The sequence below is a fragment of the Anguilla rostrata genome, chromosome 2, assembly GCF_018555375.3.
Source record: "Anguilla rostrata isolate EN2019 chromosome 2, ASM1855537v3, whole genome shotgun sequence".
In the NCBI taxonomy this organism is placed as follows: domain Eukaryota; kingdom Metazoa; phylum Chordata; class Actinopteri; order Anguilliformes; family Anguillidae; genus Anguilla; species Anguilla rostrata.
In genome coordinates this window covers 4528830-4545726 of record NC_057934.1, presented here as the reverse complement: position 1 = coordinate 4545726, position 16897 = coordinate 4528830, and the positions used below count along the sequence as shown (strand labels likewise).

Genomic DNA, 16897 nt, shown 5'->3' with positions numbered 1-16897 from the left:
AGCATATTTCGTCATAACTATGCGTCATCAATTTTGCAGAGGGTCCTTTCGCTTGTTGTCGCAGCCGGTGGCTCTGGAACATTCTGAAGCGCGGAGGCGATTACAATTAACGGAGATAGAACTGAGACCGAATCCGAAGCCATCCGATATAAGGCGACACTCCAGGGGATCCGGCATTCATCCGTTCCCATCCTTTAAACATCTTTAACATTTGTGAACTAAAATAAATAATCATGCCCGAAGCCATCGCAGCCCCAAGAGCCTCCGGTGGGAAAAACAAAGGGGGTACCTATGTAGACCGTGATAAGCCGGCCCAAATTCGGTTCAGTAACATTTCCGCTGGAAAAGGTAAATGCCGAATTAATATGTATTTTTATTTACAGTAGATTGGCCTTTTCTCTTTCGCCTGTTGGTGACAGAAGTTGTTGACGCATGCGTTACTATGTGACACTGGTAATCTGTGCTAGATACTTAACGGTAGCGTGGATGAATGGGCGGTAGAACATGGCATGGGCAATGTAGTTTAGCTAGCTAACCAATTGTCTCAGTTCTGCCGTGACGAGCATGTTCTATCTCCGCAATTTCGCCGAGATAACGGTTGTTGGAACCCCGTGCAGGCTAGCTTTATGTATTCGCCCTGTTCTCCCTAAGCATCATCCATTTTAGCATAATCTGCGTTGTCATTACTGTGCGTCTTCCTCTTTCTTCCGTCCAGTAGACCTAAAATGACTTTACTACGGCCGACTGCCAGTGCATTGCAGTCGGCTTTTTCAGAAACTGTAAATCTCAGCCGGTAGAATCTGGCTTTCATTGAAAAGGTGCAATAGCTTAACAGTCATGTTAAGAGGCTTTGTTTAACTGATCTAAACGAATTGCCGTCGTCCTGGGGCTGGACGCACATACAGATGGGCGGGGATGCTGAAGTAATGTCTTCTCTGTGATTGACAGCTGTCGCCGATGCCATCAGGACCAGCCTGGGACCCAAGGGCATGGACAAAATGGTAAAATACTGTGAATTATCATTCGTTTCATAATCCGGTATGCTGTTGTGGTGACCAATAGTGATCTGTGCTCTTGATATATTCATAGATCCAGGATGGCAAGGGTGACGTCACCATCACAAACGATGGAGCCACTATCCTCAAGCAGATGCAGGTTCTCCATCCAGCAGCTAAAATGGTGGGTATTCATGTTGTTGTGACTCCTTCCTAAGTACCATTTTCTGTGACTATAAGCAGTCTGCATCCATCTTGAATTGTTTCTTTAAAAGTGAAAATCCCATCAGGTAAAAGTAGTTAGTCTGTTGTATGTATTTATCTAAAATGGAAGTGTGGTACGTTTGAAGGTTTAGTCTAAGCATCAGTTTGCTTCTAGTCTGAGATATGTAGAGGTGTGGGGGCGACTATGGTTGTATTCTGTTTAGCAATTAAACCGGTGCCATATGTTCTGAAATGTTTGAAGTTGAAATTTAGAAACTTAATAAGGCTGACTGTTTTTCCTGGACCGCCCCCCCGCCCCGTTCCCTGCAGCTGGTGGAGCTGTCTAAGGCCCAGGACATCGAGGCTGGGGATGGCACCACCTCTGTGGTTGTGATCGCTGGCGCGCTGCTCGATGCCTGTGCCAAGCTGCTCCAGAAAGGTGCGTTTTTCCAGTGCCTCAAGCTCAACCTCAATCACACACATTATTGCCAAATGTGCTGAAGTCATGGAACCCCAGTATATTTGGGGATCATTAGCGTTGTCTGCCTTGTCCATGCTAGCAGGAATGGATATATGTAGATAGGGAGTGTTATACAGAAGGATGTGTTAGCGCTCATCAGGGGCATCGCTAGTGTGGTTGAAAGGTGGTGGCTGTTCTCGAGGCCCACAGCTAGAAAAAAATCAGTTTGTTTTATTATCAAAAGGGCCCCAGAGCAATATTATTTTAGGGGGGCCGATTTCCTACCTACACCCTTTGTGATCATCCATTCACATTTGTCTTGGAAATGTTAGATGTACACTTTGCTCTGGAATGAACACATCTGTTACGTGCGTAGCTGTATGTAAATGTGAGTTCCCTTGTTCCCTCGCTGGGCAGGTATCCACCCCACCACCATCTCCGAGTCCTTCCAGAAGGCGGTGGACAAGGGCGTGGAGGTGCTTACCAGCATGAGCCAGCCCGTGTTGCTGAGCGACCGGGAGACGCTGCTCAACAGCGCCACCACCTCGCTGTGCTCGAAGGTGGTATCGCAGTACTCCAGCCTGCTGGCGCCCATGAGCGTGGACGCGGTCATGAGGGTCATCGATCCTGCCACCGCCACCGGCGTCGACCTGCGCGACATCCACATCGTCAAGAAGCTGGGGTGAGCGCGCGTGCACCCCTGTGCTCGTCATACTGAGGAGGAGCGTTTGGTCTTGGTTTTGTAGTCATAATATGGCAGGAATATGGCAGATGTGCTTTGCCAATAAGGTAACTGTCAGTTAAATCTTCTGACGAATCAGGGTCATGTGATCAGGGTGGGACTGGAATTGGCAGTGGTGTTGGTGGGAGCTCTGATTCAGTACTTGCTTAGCCAAATCTATATCCAAAGCAGAACTGAATTGTCACATTGAAAGGCTGTGGTTTTTTGGGCACTAAAATCTTCTGACAAATCAGGATCATGTGATCAGGGTGGGACTGGAACTGGCAGTGGTGTTGGTGGGAGCTCTGATTCAGTACTTGCTTAACCAAATCCATATCCGAAGCAGAACTGAATTGTCTCATTGAAAGGCTGTGGTTTTTTGGGCACTAAAGCTGAGTAATGTGCTTTTTCTCCAGAGGGACCATCGATGACTGCGAGCTGGTGGACGGACTGGTGCTGACCCAAAAGGTGGCCAACTCTGGCGTCTCCCGCGTGGAGAAGGCCAAGATCGGCCTCATCCAGTTCTGCCTGTCCCCCCCGAAGACTGACGTGAGTCAATGTGAATGTAGCGTGAATGTGATTTACATCAATGTTAGGGGCAGTGTAGAGGACACAACATGAACCAGTGGAGGGTGTTGTCATCGGTTCCTCCTTCGGTGTGACCCAACTGTGAACAGTTTTGCAGTGTCACCTGCTCGTGAACAGTTCCGCGCTATGTCTTGCTTGTGAACAGTTTCTCTGTGTGACTTGGCCCTTGAATGCATTGCTGTGCACGAGCTGATTTTTGGATTTCTCTCTCCTCCATCGATCAGATGGACAACCAGATCGTGGTGTCGGACTACGCGCAGATGGACAGGGTCCTGCGTGAGGAGAGGGCCTACATCCTCAACCTGGTCAAACAGATCAAGAAGGCCGGCTGCAACCTGTTACTCATTCAGAAATCCATCCTCAGGTGAGCTTTAACTGTGTGAGAATTTAACCACTGCTTCACCTCTGAAATAACCATCTCAGTACATTCTAGAAATGTATTTATTCATTCATTTATTTATTTATAATGGCCGCTTCCCAAGCTCAGCTGTGTGGTCATGTGATGCTGTTAGAGCTTGGCTATAGGTGACCATTTTAAATATTGCTGTTCTTCAGAGATGCCCTCAGTGATCTGGCCCTGCACTTCTTAAACAAGATGAAGATCATGGTCATCAAGGACATTGAGAGGGAGGACATTGAGTTCATCTGCAAGGTAACAAAATGGCTTCTCTCGGTCGTGCAAAGGGAGGGTTTCTGCTTTTTGCCGAAAATCTTGGGGATTTCAAACGTGGACGGATCTAACATGTCCGTTTCTGTACAGACTCTAGGAACCAAGCCCATTGCCCACATCGACCAGTTCACCCCAGAAATGCTGGGCTCTGCAGAACTGGCTGAAGAAGTCAGTCTGGATGGATCTGGCAAGCTGATCAAGGTAATGCGTTTGAGTTAATTAGAGGGTATTGATCTTTTATCACTAAATGTGTTCTTCAAACTCGTCACACCTGCTGCTCTAACAAAACATACATGTCCACAATGCAAATTAAGGTTGTGAATTTTGGTGCGGTTCAATGTAGTCTGTTGAATACGTGCCATTTTAATATTTGTCATAGTCTCAAATTATGATTTTGGTCTGTAAATATTGCGTGTCCTAGCAACCCAGTTCATTTGAGTGGCTTTCCCTTAGCAACCCAGTTCATTTGAATGGCGTCCCTGTAGCGGTAGCCATGTTTGCACCCTGTGCTCTTGATTCTGGTGCTGAGTTGAATGTGTCTGCTGGCTCAGATCACGGGCTGCTCCAGCCCTGGGAAGACGGTGAGCATCGTAGTGCGCGGCTCCAACAAGCTGGTGATCGAGGAGGCCGAGCGCTCCATCCACGACGCCCTGTGCGTCATCCGCTGCCTGGTGAAGAAAAGGTATCCTCTCTGACCGGAGTGTCTCTGTAGCGCTGTACGCTAATGCGCTGCTTAAACCAGGGCCTTGTTTCACAAAGCCGGATTACCGAGTTAGCCGGATAACTTGTGCGGGGTAAAACCCAGGACTGTCTCAGTATGGAATGTGGACTGAAGTAGAGCAGTTCTGGGTTTTACTTGGTAGAGATATCCAGCTTAACTCATTAATCCTGCTTCTTGAAATCTCCCCCAGCTCTCCCCAACTAGTGTGAGCTGCTCTGTTATTACTAAGCCCTGATTGGTTAATAAAGCAGAACTTGCCTCGCCTGGTTTTTCTTGGGCCTAACCTGGTTGTTTTACCCCCCGTCCCTCTCTCTCGCGGATCCACAGAGCCCTGATCGCGGGGGGCGGCGCCCCGGAGATCGAGCTGGCGCTGCGGCTGGCGGAGTACGCCCGCACGCTGAGCGGCATGGAGGCCTACTGCGTCCGCGCCTACGCCGACGCCCTGGAGGTGGTGCCCTCCACACTGGCCGAGAACGCCGGCCTCAACCCCATCTCCACGGTGACCGAGCTGCGCAACAGACACGCCCAGGGGGAGAAGACCGCCGGGATCAACGTCCGCAAGGTGGGTGGGGGCGGAGTTTACCGGGCTGACTGTGTCAGCAGTTAGTGTGAGTATGCATGCCTGTGTGTGTGTGTGTGTTTGTGTTGGGTAAGTGTGTGTGTGTGTGTTGGTGCAATTATATGTGTGTGAGTGTGTGTTGTGTGCAAGTGCAAGGGTGTGTTTCATAAGTGGAGGTGTGTGTGTGTGTTGTAAGTGCAGCTGTGTGTCGTGTAAGGGCGGATGTGTGCATGTGTGTGTTAGTGCAATTGTGTGTGTTTAAGTGCAGATGTGTTGTTCTTGTATTTAAATGGGCGAGGCCTCTCTCTCTCTCTCTCTCTCAGGGGGGCATTTCCAACATCCTGGAGGAGCTGGTGGTCCAGCCCCTGCTGGTGTCCATCAGCGCCCTGACCCTCTCCACGGAGACGGTCCGCAGCATCCTCAAGATCGACGACGTGGTACGGGCCTTTCGTTCCGCTGCTAATGGGAACACGGACATAAATGCGAAAGCCATTTTGCAGAACGTGCTATAAAACCAAATGGCTTCTGACTTTTGGTTGTTGTTTATTCAAGGTGTATGATGTGGCAGTCTCCTGTCTCCTGTAACTTCATATCTTCTTGTGGAACCCTTGTTTTTATGTGTAATTGCAATGTTCCATATTGTTGTCCTGGTGAAGTTCTAACACGTTTTACCTCTTTTTTTTTGCCCGTACAGGTGAACACTCGATAAGGAGTGAAGGTGGCGTTGTGAGGAGATGGGTTTGGAAACACCTGTTGTGTGCTGCGTACCTCCTGGTCCTTCAGTGTGTTTGTTAAGGCTCCTGTTCAGGTGCCATCTGTACTCGTCACATAATTTAATAAACTGTCTTTTGAAACAAGAGGAAACAAACTGCGCTTTTGTGTGTTCTTTTCATTAAAAAAAGAGTCCAGTTTCCCCATAGAATTGCCAGTTTTCCTTCAGAACAGAATACATCAGCTCAGCTGTCATATGTAACCTTTGAAAGACTGATTAATGGAGTGATGAGTAGCACTGGTAAGGAACTGGCTTGTAACCTAAAGTCGAGTTCGATTCGGTAAGGACACTGCGTTGTCGAGGAAGTATTAACCCGCATTGCTCATATATCCAGCTGTATAAAGATACACAATGCTATGTAAGTGTGTAAGGCTCTGATAGGCGTCTGCTAAATGCCTGAATGTAATGTGTAATATGTTTAACCTAAAATCTTGTAAATATGAGAATTTATGCACAATTGACATTTGAATGCGTTCTCCTGATAGCAAATGCCACAACAATGTGGGAATCCTGTTTGCTTCCCAGCTTGAATTTCCTTTTCGACAAAAGACAGTGAAGTCAAAGCCAGCTTATGTTTTGAGATCAACTCTTGTGTTGTGATTAACATTGTTACTCTTTAAATCAAAATTGTTAATTTGTGACATAAGAGAAAGAACATGAATGGATATCTCTACCATGTTTGCTTGCTATATATAGCTAAGCTTATATTGACATATGGAGAGCACCTATTCCAATGTCTTGCTTGTCATTTGAATTGGAAGGCAAAATGTTATCATTGTATAAATGACAGTGGTCTAACTCAGCCAGCATTTATATTTTGGTATTTTATAAGCATGTCTTCTTGTACGACAGATTGTATGCCTACAATCAGGTTTGGTCTATTAAATTGGAACAAAGCCCGTCCATTTCTGAATACAAGCGCTTGCGGTTTGTTAGAGACGGTGCAGTCTGCAGCAGGTTTGTCCCTGTGGGTATACCGTAGGCTCCTGTAACCAGGGTAGCCAGCGACGCCGCAGCGCCACAAAGCGCGGTACCGTAGCTGTTGAGCTTACGGGGCGGACCGCTAACAGAAACTGCAACTAACTGCGTTCAGTTGAATCAATGTTCAAGACGAAGTGAAAGAAGATCACAGGGCGTCATGGAGGATTCGCATCGCGCAAACGTCCTGGTGACCTCGTGTTTGAAAACGCCGGTAGATCCGCACACTAAAGCCCCGTTAGCTCAGTATGAGCGGGAGAGAGCACTCCCATACGCGGCAAGACACCCGCCGGATAACCGGGACTATGAGAAAGAGGTAACTCGTGTACTCTAGCGCTAATCTGGCCAAAGTAACCTACTTCACTCGCTTGCTAGCGAGGCTGGTTGTGTGATGTTCTTGACAATGCAATACGATTCAGCGACCTAGCTAGCAACGACAATAATAAGTAACTTGATAGCTAGTTGGATTAGCCTGTACTTTACGCTTGCATAGCTCGGCTAGCTAACTGTATTAGTTGTTGATCAGTCGTTCAGTTTATTGATAGTATTCTGAAATTTTTTTTCACCAATTAACCAAAGGAGGAAATTATCAGTCAATCTAGCGAATGGATTGGCAATGTGATTATGTGCGATTTATGTCACTTTTGTTAAAATATTACTTCAAAGAGTGACAAAAAAACAGTAACAGCATTTATCATTCTACTAGCTAGTCACTAGTTTGACATACTAATATTTTCTACATTGACATTTAAAAATTATTAAATGATAAAATCTCAATACTTTAACTTTACCTGTTGAATGTATTCAGAATATTTTAGAAACCAATGGCGAAATTAATAACTACCACAGAAACTATAATGCAGAATATAATCAGTGACTCGGATTGACTTGGATTCAGGTATCAGTGTGAGAGAGATGTGAATGCATGATGTTCAGCAGGAAAAGGATTTGACCTGTATATAAAGTACCTATTCTTGGCCTCTAAAGAACCACCACCTTCCTTTGCTAGATCACAACATCTACCGCAGTAGAGACGTGGTAATCCTTCCTGTTACTGAAGCATGGACCAGCCCTAATCACCATTCACTCACTGTCGCTTTAAGTCCTCTATCTGCTGGTGTGTCCTGGTTTGGGCATATTTCCCAACAGGGGAAACGTACCTGCAGGGGAAATTTAAGATCTTAAAAAAAGCCCACTTCACGGTCTTAGGAGGTTCTGTACGTGCACGTTTTGGGCGTGTCCTTTCCCTTAAACACACGCGGGCTTTCGGTGGAAGAAAAAGAATATAAGGACAGGTGGACACTAAATTCATTTAATCTGCAAGTATATGCAAGGCTCACGTGATATAATTCCTTATATTTTATTACTTTTACGTCATAGTAAACAAGTGTTTAGTGAACTCTGCCCCTTAAATGAAGCAACTACACTCACTGAATCAAGATATAGTCTTGTCCCTGGAGTTAATGGTTAATTGATTGATAAATTAATGCTGAATGCGGATTGATGTATTCAATATGTTGACTGATTTAAAAAAATGATATTGCAGTTTTTTTTAATATGGGCCTAAACCTCTGGTGCAGTTGTTGTGCTTGAATTCAACAGTATGCCTCTGTGTGGAATCGCTATTGACAGTCTTACTTGTTACCTTACAGAAGAAGGTTTACATGATAATACTTAGACAGCACTGTGTGCTGGTGAGACATGTTCTTCTTTCATCATCTGCTAATAGCATTTACCGACTGCAAAGAGCCATATGGTCTCCCAAGCCCCCGCTAATGAGCTTTAGAGATTCAGCTTAATTCTCACAGAGGCTGTTCCCTGGCTCCATGTTTAATCTCGCCTGTTTTTTTTTTTTCTTTTAAAAATGACAGGTGCAGGGTGTGGAGTGAAAGCACTCTGGTGGGCGTTTATCGCGGCACTTCTAAAGCAAATTTAATTTGAGTTTGAAATTTGCTCAGTATTTTTTTTTTTTTTTTTGAAGGCAGGTAAGGCTAAATGCAAAAACTAAGAGGGAAATATTACACCTTTCGCAGTGTCACTGTTGGTCGAGGTGTGAAGGAGTTCTGTGTCTACACGGTTTTTATCTATACTATTCTGTAAAATGTCCTGGGTATGAGGGAAATAATTCGTCCACCCCCCCACCCCCACCCCCACAAGGATTAGAGTGACTTCAAATCCAGATGAGTGTGTTTAAATAGCCCAAGGCCCCCTACTTTAAAATATTGATGTCCACTTACGGTACTCTCTAAATGCTGATTTTGAGTGGGAGGGGTTAAAATAGTTACAAGCACTGCATCTGTTAAATTCATGCTTACAAGCCCTGAATTTGTGGCTCTAATGTGAAGTAAGATAAGATTTCTTAATTAGCACATTATAAGCAGGGCTGTTTGCTGGCGTCTTTGTGGGCAGAAAAACATTATTGTAGCTGCTCTTTTGTAACCTTAGAATAGTAACCTCACCAGACTCCCGAGAGTTCAGTCAGGGGCTTGTTTGAGTTCTCCTGTTGAGCTGAGGTCTCTCGGTTTGCCCCCCCACCCCCCCTTTGTGGCAGACGGAGAATGACTCCGAGTCGGACCGCAGCGACGGGGAGGAGGCCGGGGGAGATCGAGGCGACCCGCCGCTGACGCGGGACCCCGGGGTGCCGTCTGGGGAGCACATCGACCTGCGCCAGTTCTGCTCCTCCAACCAGGAGTACTACCGGAGGCTGGGGGAGCTGAAGAGGGCCCACCTGCGCACCATGGCCGAGCTGGAGGGAATGTACCGGAACAAGCTGGGGATTACAGCCGCCGCGTGGCCGCCGGGCAGCGTCACCGAGGGCAACCGCAGGTTCGGTCCTGTCGCTAGCCGGGGGGATAGGGTCCCTGTCTGCTGTCCCGCTGACCAAGGGCTGCCCAAGCCTGCTCCTGGAGATCTACCGTCCTGTGGGCTTTCACTCAGCCTACAAGATCTCATCACAGTAGAGATCTCTTGCGCTAATTAGTAGAAGCAGATGTGGCAAATTAGGGGTGAACTGAAAACCTACAGGGTAGTAGATCTCCAGGAACAGGGTTGGGCAGCCCAGCTCTGACCTGTGGCACTGTCTGTTTTAAAGCTGTATTGACTGGTTTGAAAGAAATTTTTAAGCATTTGTTTGTGAGTTCTTGTAAGTTGACTCACAAAAGACTATCGACTAAATGGAAATGAAACTGGCCTTTGAAAATGGTCTACCTGAATAATACAAAATAACTATGATAGCCATATGGTGTCATAAGGTATAATATGATGGTTTTGGTTCTGTTTTCAGGTCGAAGTTGGAGAAGAACGCTATAACGCCCGTGTGTAAGCTGCGCAAGGCCTTCTCCGCGGTGGAGCTGACCCACGGGTGGGGCTGCGGTCTGTCGGACTCCTCGGAGGAGGGCGTGGCCGACAACGACGTGGCGAAGGAGAAGAGTCAACTGACCTCGCCGAAGGAGCGAATCAGGACCATGTGGCAGGACTTCACCGTGGGGGAGCTGACTCCGCGGGAACGCCCCGCCTCCTGCTCCTCGCTCGGGAGCGAACCGGAGGGCCGGGGGGGCGGGAGGGGGCGGGGCAAGGGGAGGGGTGTGGGCGGGGCGGGGAGGGAGGACGGGCCGGAGCGGGGCACCTGGCGGCACAGGGTGACGGTGCCCCGGCCGTTCCGGATGACGGTGCGCGAGGCGGAGAGGAAGCGGCTCGGCGTGAAGTCGCGCTCGGAGGTGGAGCTGGAGAACGCGCTGCTCCGCAGGGAACTGGCCGAGCTGTCCGAGTGCCGGAGGAAGTTCCGGGCCAGCCCCGTGCCCGCCCACGTCTACCTGCCGCTGTACGAGGAGATCGCCGCCCGCGACCAGGAGCGACGAGAACGGCGGCAGCTCTCCCACCAGCGCCGCGCGGGCAGCTCCCAGGAGCCCTTCAGCTTCCTGGAGCGGGAGAGGAGGAGGAAGGAGGAGAAGGAGGCGCAGCTGCGGAGCCTCCCCAGGGAGGAGGAGGAGGCGGCGGCGGCGCGGGGCTTCCGGGCCAAGCCGGTGCCGCGGCGGGTGTACGACTCCACCGTGAGCGAGCGCATGCAGGAGGACCGGCTGTACCGCGCCATCAAGATGCAGATGCGGGCGCAGGAGCTGCTCCACAGCTCCTCGCTCCCCCGCGGCATGACCGCGGCGGCCCGGCGGAGCTCCAGGCCGCGGGAGCCCGCGGAGGAGGAGCGGACGGAGGCCGACTTCCGGCCCAGGATCAACGGGGAGGTGCCGGACTTGGACGGGAGCTACCGGCGCTTCCGGGAGCAGCTGCTCAGCCGGCGGGACGTCCGGCCCACCACGGCGTGCGAGCCCTTCCGGCTGCGCACCGCGCAGACCGCCGCGCACCGTCGCCACCGCGTCCCCGCCCGCGCCGTCCCGACCGGCCCCGGGGGGGTCGCCCGCCGGCTCCGCCTGACCCCCGCCCGCCCCCGAACCGCCAGCTCCAGCCTCTGCTCCTCCCTGTCCGGCAGCCTGGAGCTCCTGCCCGCCAGAACCACGGACGCCACCACAAAGCGCCAGGAGGCTGTGAGGTAACGGCTGACCGCGGCTGAGGTGGCTCCCGTCCGGCACGCCCGCGCCTGTCTGTCTGTAATCGTGCTTGCTGTGGACCTCCCAAATCGACTCAAACCTGAAAACCCCTCACCTTTGAACCCCTCATGACGTCTCCCCTTCCACGCCCCCTTCCCCGGTTTGGTGTGTCCCCAACCCTTCCAATCCCACGGTCACACTAGAGCCATAGAACTCCCATACCTTCAGAAAGTCTTCGTCTCATTGAATCTCCCATTTGAACCTTTCAACCACCTTCCGATTCAATCATTCTTGCTGCCAAGTGACCCTCAAAACCTCACCCCAGTGCCATGTCCATGTTAGCCCCCCGGTGTACCCCATCCTCGGATCCCCACATCCTCCCCCTGCCAGTGCCCCCCCAGACCTCCTGAGCAGTGGGCGGCCTTCTCTCTCTGAGTAGGAGGGTCCTGGAGCAGAGGACGAAGGCCAAGGAAGAGGAGGAGAGCTGGAGGCGAAGGCAGAAGCAGAGAGAGCGGAGGCTGCAGAGGGTGGTGTCCAGCCGAGCCCGGGCCAACGACCCCCACCTGGCCCTGTCCCAGACCTGCAGGGCCAAACAGTCGTCTAGCAAGGCTTCAACCGGTCTCTCAAAGCAGGAGGAAAAGAGGCCTGTACCCAAACCCGACCTTTAACCCCTGCAGCCCTCAACTCATACCTGCCAGCTTCGCGCCCCCCATCAGGAAACATGGAAGAAAATACTGATCAAGATTCTTATCTTATGGACAAATGGATCTGATTTCATAGAACAAAATAATACCAAGACCACTGCTGTAATCCTAAAATAAACTGAAATGAACTAATGCGAAAGTTTTTTTTTTATTATTTAAATTAATTTTTAAAAATAATGTGGCGAAAGCTTTCTGAACATTTATTCCTTTTTAATTTAATTAATTTAATTAATAAAATGATGTCTTATTTATTTCAAATTGAAATTCAGTCTGTGAAGTTCTCCACCATGAATGAAATTAAATGTGACTGGTTGTTGCCAAAAGCTGGGAATTTCAGGATGAGGACAGAAGCGGCCAAAGTAAATAGAACTGAAGGCGCTGTATTTAAAAGCAATAATGTCTTCAATGAGTAATATTTGTATGTTTGAACAAGCATTGATACATTTGATTACATGTTTTGTTCAATAAACGTAAGTAAAAAAAGACAAAGAAATTGTTTTGACTTTTTTTTTTTTTACACTAAATGCCTCCAAAATGTAATTATTATTATTTTTTTTTTTTAAATAAAAAAATAAAAAATATATATATATATACGTGCATACTTAAAATGTCATACTGTTGTGATTAATCTATAAAACTGAATACCAAGTTAGAGTGAGTATTTTGTAGAGGTCCATTGATTTCAGTGATGTCTGACCTTCTGAAGATATGTAGGTATGGGGACGAATTTAATATTTTTTTAAATGTTGCACAGGACAAAGCACTATGGCTGTGTTCTTGATGTGATTACACTTATTAGTTCTGGGGACCATGCGTTCTGGGGACCTTGCCTGATTTCCCCAGTGCGTTCATTGTGGGGACAGTCCTGACTAGCGCCCTGTGTGTGTGTTTGGGACAGGAAGCAGGACCTCCAGCGCAGGAAGGAGTATCAGGAGGAGATGCGGGAGATGCGGGAGAGAGTGAAAGAGAGACCTCTGCTGCTAGAACAGGTGACGCAGGTGAGCAGGAGCTTGCACACACACATGCACACATACACCTACACACATACATGCACACACACTCATGCGCGTGCACACACGCATACACACATGCAACACACATACACACGCAACACACACTCATTCACGCATGCACTTTTTAACTCTTTACACTTTCTTTTTCTTCTCCTTATACACAGGTAGGGCTCTATGTTAAAAAGGAGAACAACAGTGCATCCGAATAAGCAGATGTGCTCCTAAATAATTTTTCCAGCTAACACACATCTATATTACATCTGTGTCACACATCTATTTTAAAATGGGAGCATCGTAGAGCCCTGTAGAGGGAATAATCTTGGCCCTTATTATTCCCTGATGCAGTATTATTGTGTGAGGATATGGGGTGTACATATATGGAGGATATATGCTGCTTTATTATCACGTGAGGATGTGCGGTTTTTCCTCCCCGCTTGCCCCAATCCAGAGGAACGCCAAGCGGGCCGCGGAGAGGCGCTACACGGACGCGCTGCGGGGGCACGGACTGAGCGAGGACTTCGTCCGCGGCATGGCGCCGGAGCGGAAACCACGGCAACGGCCGCGCGGCGCGCCCAACGACCAGTCCTCCGTCGCCAGCGAGGAGAAGCAGCGGTAACGTCCTCTCACGTAGCGTCGCACGCGTCACACCTGCGCGGGTTTGGTATGCGGGCAGCAGTGTGGTATAATGGGTTAGGAGGTGGTCTTGTAACCTAAAGGTCGCAGGTTCGATTCCCAGGTAGGGCACTGCCGTTTGTGCTCTTGAGCATGGTGCTTAACCTGCATTTCTCCAGTATATATCCAGCTGTATAAATGCATGCAATGTACTGTAAATGCTATGTAAAAACTTGTGTAAGTTGCTAAATGCCTGTAATGTAATGGAAGAATAATATAATAAATAGCTGTCCACCGTGGTTATATTAGTGAGGCCAAGTTACTGACTATGAGCAGCTATTGTATAAGTGTTGATATGTTCGTAAGGTATTTCCTAGTCCCAAATTTGTACGCCACCTGAGCAGTTCTGTTTAAACAGAGGGTTTGTAACAGCAGGTGACTCCTCCTTTTTCCCCAGTGGGAAGGGGGACGCTGGTGCTGCACTGTCTGCGGGAGCAGAGTCCCCTGCGGATGACTACCCAGACGACTACGAAGAGCTCGACGATCGGGAACTGTCTGGAGAGGAGCAAGAGGGGCAAGAGGAAGAGGAAGGTGACAGCAATAAAGACAGTGAGGAAGAGGAGGAGGAGGAGGAGGATGACGACGAAGCCGATCGGGAAGTGGATGAGAACGACCAGTAGGGAGAGACGGAAGACCATTGTTTAGACGGAGATGGGAGAGAAGGAGGGAGAGGAGGAGCGGGAGGTCAGAGAGAGGAGGAGGAGCAGCTGGAGGAGGGGCAGTTGTGTGAGTGACAGAAAAAAGAGGATGAGGAAAATGGGAGGGACAGGAACGGTAATGACAGAAAAGAGATGAGGCATCTGCTTCCTGATGACTAGCCTCTCTCCCTCTTTCTCCCTTCTCCCCCTCTCTCTCTCCATCTCCCTGTCCCTCCATCCCTCTCCCTCTCTCTCACTCTTTCTCTCTTCTTCTGTCTCTCTGTCTCTTACATGTAGGATCTGGACTAATGTAAATCATTATTTTTATAACAATACAAGATAATTGGTTTTGTATTTTAAATGAAGTACTTTTTCTGAGATCAGAAAATAATATACCTTTATCTTTTTATTATGTACTTTCAGTCTATGCAAAATATGTGATATCGGACATTTTGTGGGCAAGTAAACAAGCACGCAGGTTTTTTCTTTTTTCTTTTTTTACCTATAATACAATATTAATTATTGTAAATGTTGTAATTGTTTACTTACTACTCATGGCAGTATTGAGTAAACTATTCTCTTTTGTGAATATTTAATATGCGGGACCTGTAGTATTAATAATTAAACCGATTCCACTGTGGCTTTATTGACCTGCTTTTTTCAATTACCCTTTAAATAAATGTTTGTACATCTGGAATCACGATACCCAAGTGGAGTGCTGAACCCTTAATCTATTAGAATTGACTGTTGAAGGCTGAATTTTAGGGCTCCAACAATGTCCTAAATTTTGAAAGTTTATAATTGACATGTTGTATCTGCTTATTGAGAAATGAAGGGAATCTTAAGTTATTCAAAAGCACCCTAGCAGGAAACCACTCCTTCTTGCACCCAGTAATATTCCTCCATATTGTTGCACTTCTCTGTTTACTAGTGGTAGAGGTTATCTGTGAGGTGAAATAGTGGGTAGAGAGAAGAGAGAGTGGCCTGATGATAATCCTACAGTTGCCTCTACATCCTGTCGGAGTGGTCAGCAAACTGAACCCACCTCTACGTTCATTCATTCATTCGTTCATTCATCATTGATGAATGAAACCTGATGACTTACCTGCCCAGGTGAACGGTCACGGCCACGCCCACCTCTCATGTCCTTCATCAGAGACGCAGATGAGTTTCGGTTGGTGCTCACGAAGTGGTCCGAGCACGCAACCTGCTCTGGTGCACGAGCGCAAAAACGGAAGGTGGACAATGGCTCCTCTGACTGTCTGTTTGTCGCCCAAAGACAAAGACCCTCTCGTTTTCCCCTCCTTTGTCAATTGTCCCTGAGGGAGAGAGGATCAATGGCCTTCATTGTGCACGGTACACCATTGTGCCTTTAGTAGTAATTAGCCTTGTCATGTGACCGTCACTGGTCAGAATCAGCCGCTTTAAGATTGTTGGCTTGTGGGGGGTTTTCTGGTCAGTTGTATTATGAGGTTTGCATATTTTTGGTTTTCACATTGACCCTTCTAATGTTATTTAAACATAAAACACACTTCAACATGATGTAGATTATCAGCATGCAGATGTCATTCTCATGACAGGAGTTAACTAATATCACTTCTGGAGGGGAAAATAATGAATTTTATTTTGAGTTGATTTAACTTTTAAAAAATAAACAGGGAGAACGGACAGTTCACCCTCTTCATGTATTACTTTTTACTTTATTCAGAAAAAGGGAAAAGCAGGTAAGGTTTTGTATGGAGAGAGGCTCACAGCACAGAAAATGTCACAGCCAGGAATTGAACCCGCAGCTACACAGAAAGAAGTGTTTATATGTGAGTTGAGAGGTGTGGCTCCACTGACTGTACCGTACGTCCCAATGGTTAATATCACTTCTGAACACTAGAGGGCACTCCCCAATCTCTCAGTTTCGCTCTGCATCTGAAATTTCCAGTCTGCACTGTTGTCAAGGCCAGAATGACCTAGTTTGCTGTTAGAGGTCAAACAAGTAGTTGGCCAATAATGCAAATACATAATTTAACTTCTACAGGTATAGTGTGTGTTTTTGATAACTTTTTTATAAATACTTTCCAACATTAGGATCTTTCGCTATTTCTTTTTATAATAATGACATTGAATACTTGCAAGATATTAATTATTCTTGGCTGCTACTTAACATTTTTCTCACTCTAAATGATTGATTTCATTTGAATCTCATTGATTTCCTTGAGCTCGTTCTTTGATTGTTGTGCCCTTATAATGTTCAGTGCATCTGATGATATATGGTAATGCCTCAGTATTAACTGTCATTTAAAATGTCACACAAATATTTCAGTTGGAATTATGTGCCCATTCCAGCAATGTCATATAATATCAGAGACATCACAAGGAAATGCTTCTTAAAAACTCCTGAGAGAGATTTTACTTCAGTGTTATAAAATAATTATAAAATACTATACTTTTCTCCTGTTTGTGAACATTTTACTATTGATACGATTGTTACTGCTTCCTTTTAACCCAAAGGCAAAGTTCCAAGCATTGTATGTATGGACCTACCTAGTAGATAACATGCAGGTATATCTTTCATTTCTTTGGGTGTTTTCTCACTTCTAAAATTCTGTCATGGAACATTAATTAACACCTATAAACCAGAGCTTTCAAAGGAGCATTATGTGAAGTTTA

At 47.3% G+C, this 16897-nt stretch overlaps 2 protein-coding genes across 2 annotated transcripts; both read left to right on the top strand.

Annotated features, from left to right (window-relative positions):
• Nucleotides 1-30: 30 nt before the first annotated feature.
• On the top strand, nucleotides 31-5786 carry cct4 (chaperonin containing TCP1, subunit 4 (delta)). The gene is made up of 13 exons (XM_064316363.1): nucleotides 31-348; nucleotides 949-1001; nucleotides 1090-1179; nucleotides 1530-1638; nucleotides 2077-2341; nucleotides 2797-2929; nucleotides 3193-3332; nucleotides 3524-3620; nucleotides 3729-3839; nucleotides 4190-4320; nucleotides 4687-4921; nucleotides 5242-5355; nucleotides 5613-5786. Exons 1-13 carry the CDS (start codon nucleotides 234-236, stop codon nucleotides 5625-5627), a joined length of 1608 nt encoding a protein of 535 aa, XP_064172433.1. The 5' UTR covers nucleotides 31-233; the 3' UTR covers nucleotides 5628-5786.
• An 831-nt stretch (nucleotides 5787-6617) lies between these two features.
• fam161a (FAM161 centrosomal protein A) lies at nucleotides 6618-14933 on the top strand. The gene is made up of 7 exons (XM_064316349.1): nucleotides 6618-6984; nucleotides 9220-9494; nucleotides 9952-11211; nucleotides 11649-11804; nucleotides 12812-12911; nucleotides 13375-13538; nucleotides 13996-14933. The coding sequence occupies exons 1-7, from the start codon at nucleotides 6829-6831 to the stop codon at nucleotides 14216-14218; spliced, it is 2334 nt and encodes a 777-aa protein (XP_064172419.1). The 5' UTR covers nucleotides 6618-6828; the 3' UTR covers nucleotides 14219-14933.
• The last annotated feature ends 1964 nt before the right edge of the window (nucleotides 14934-16897 follow it).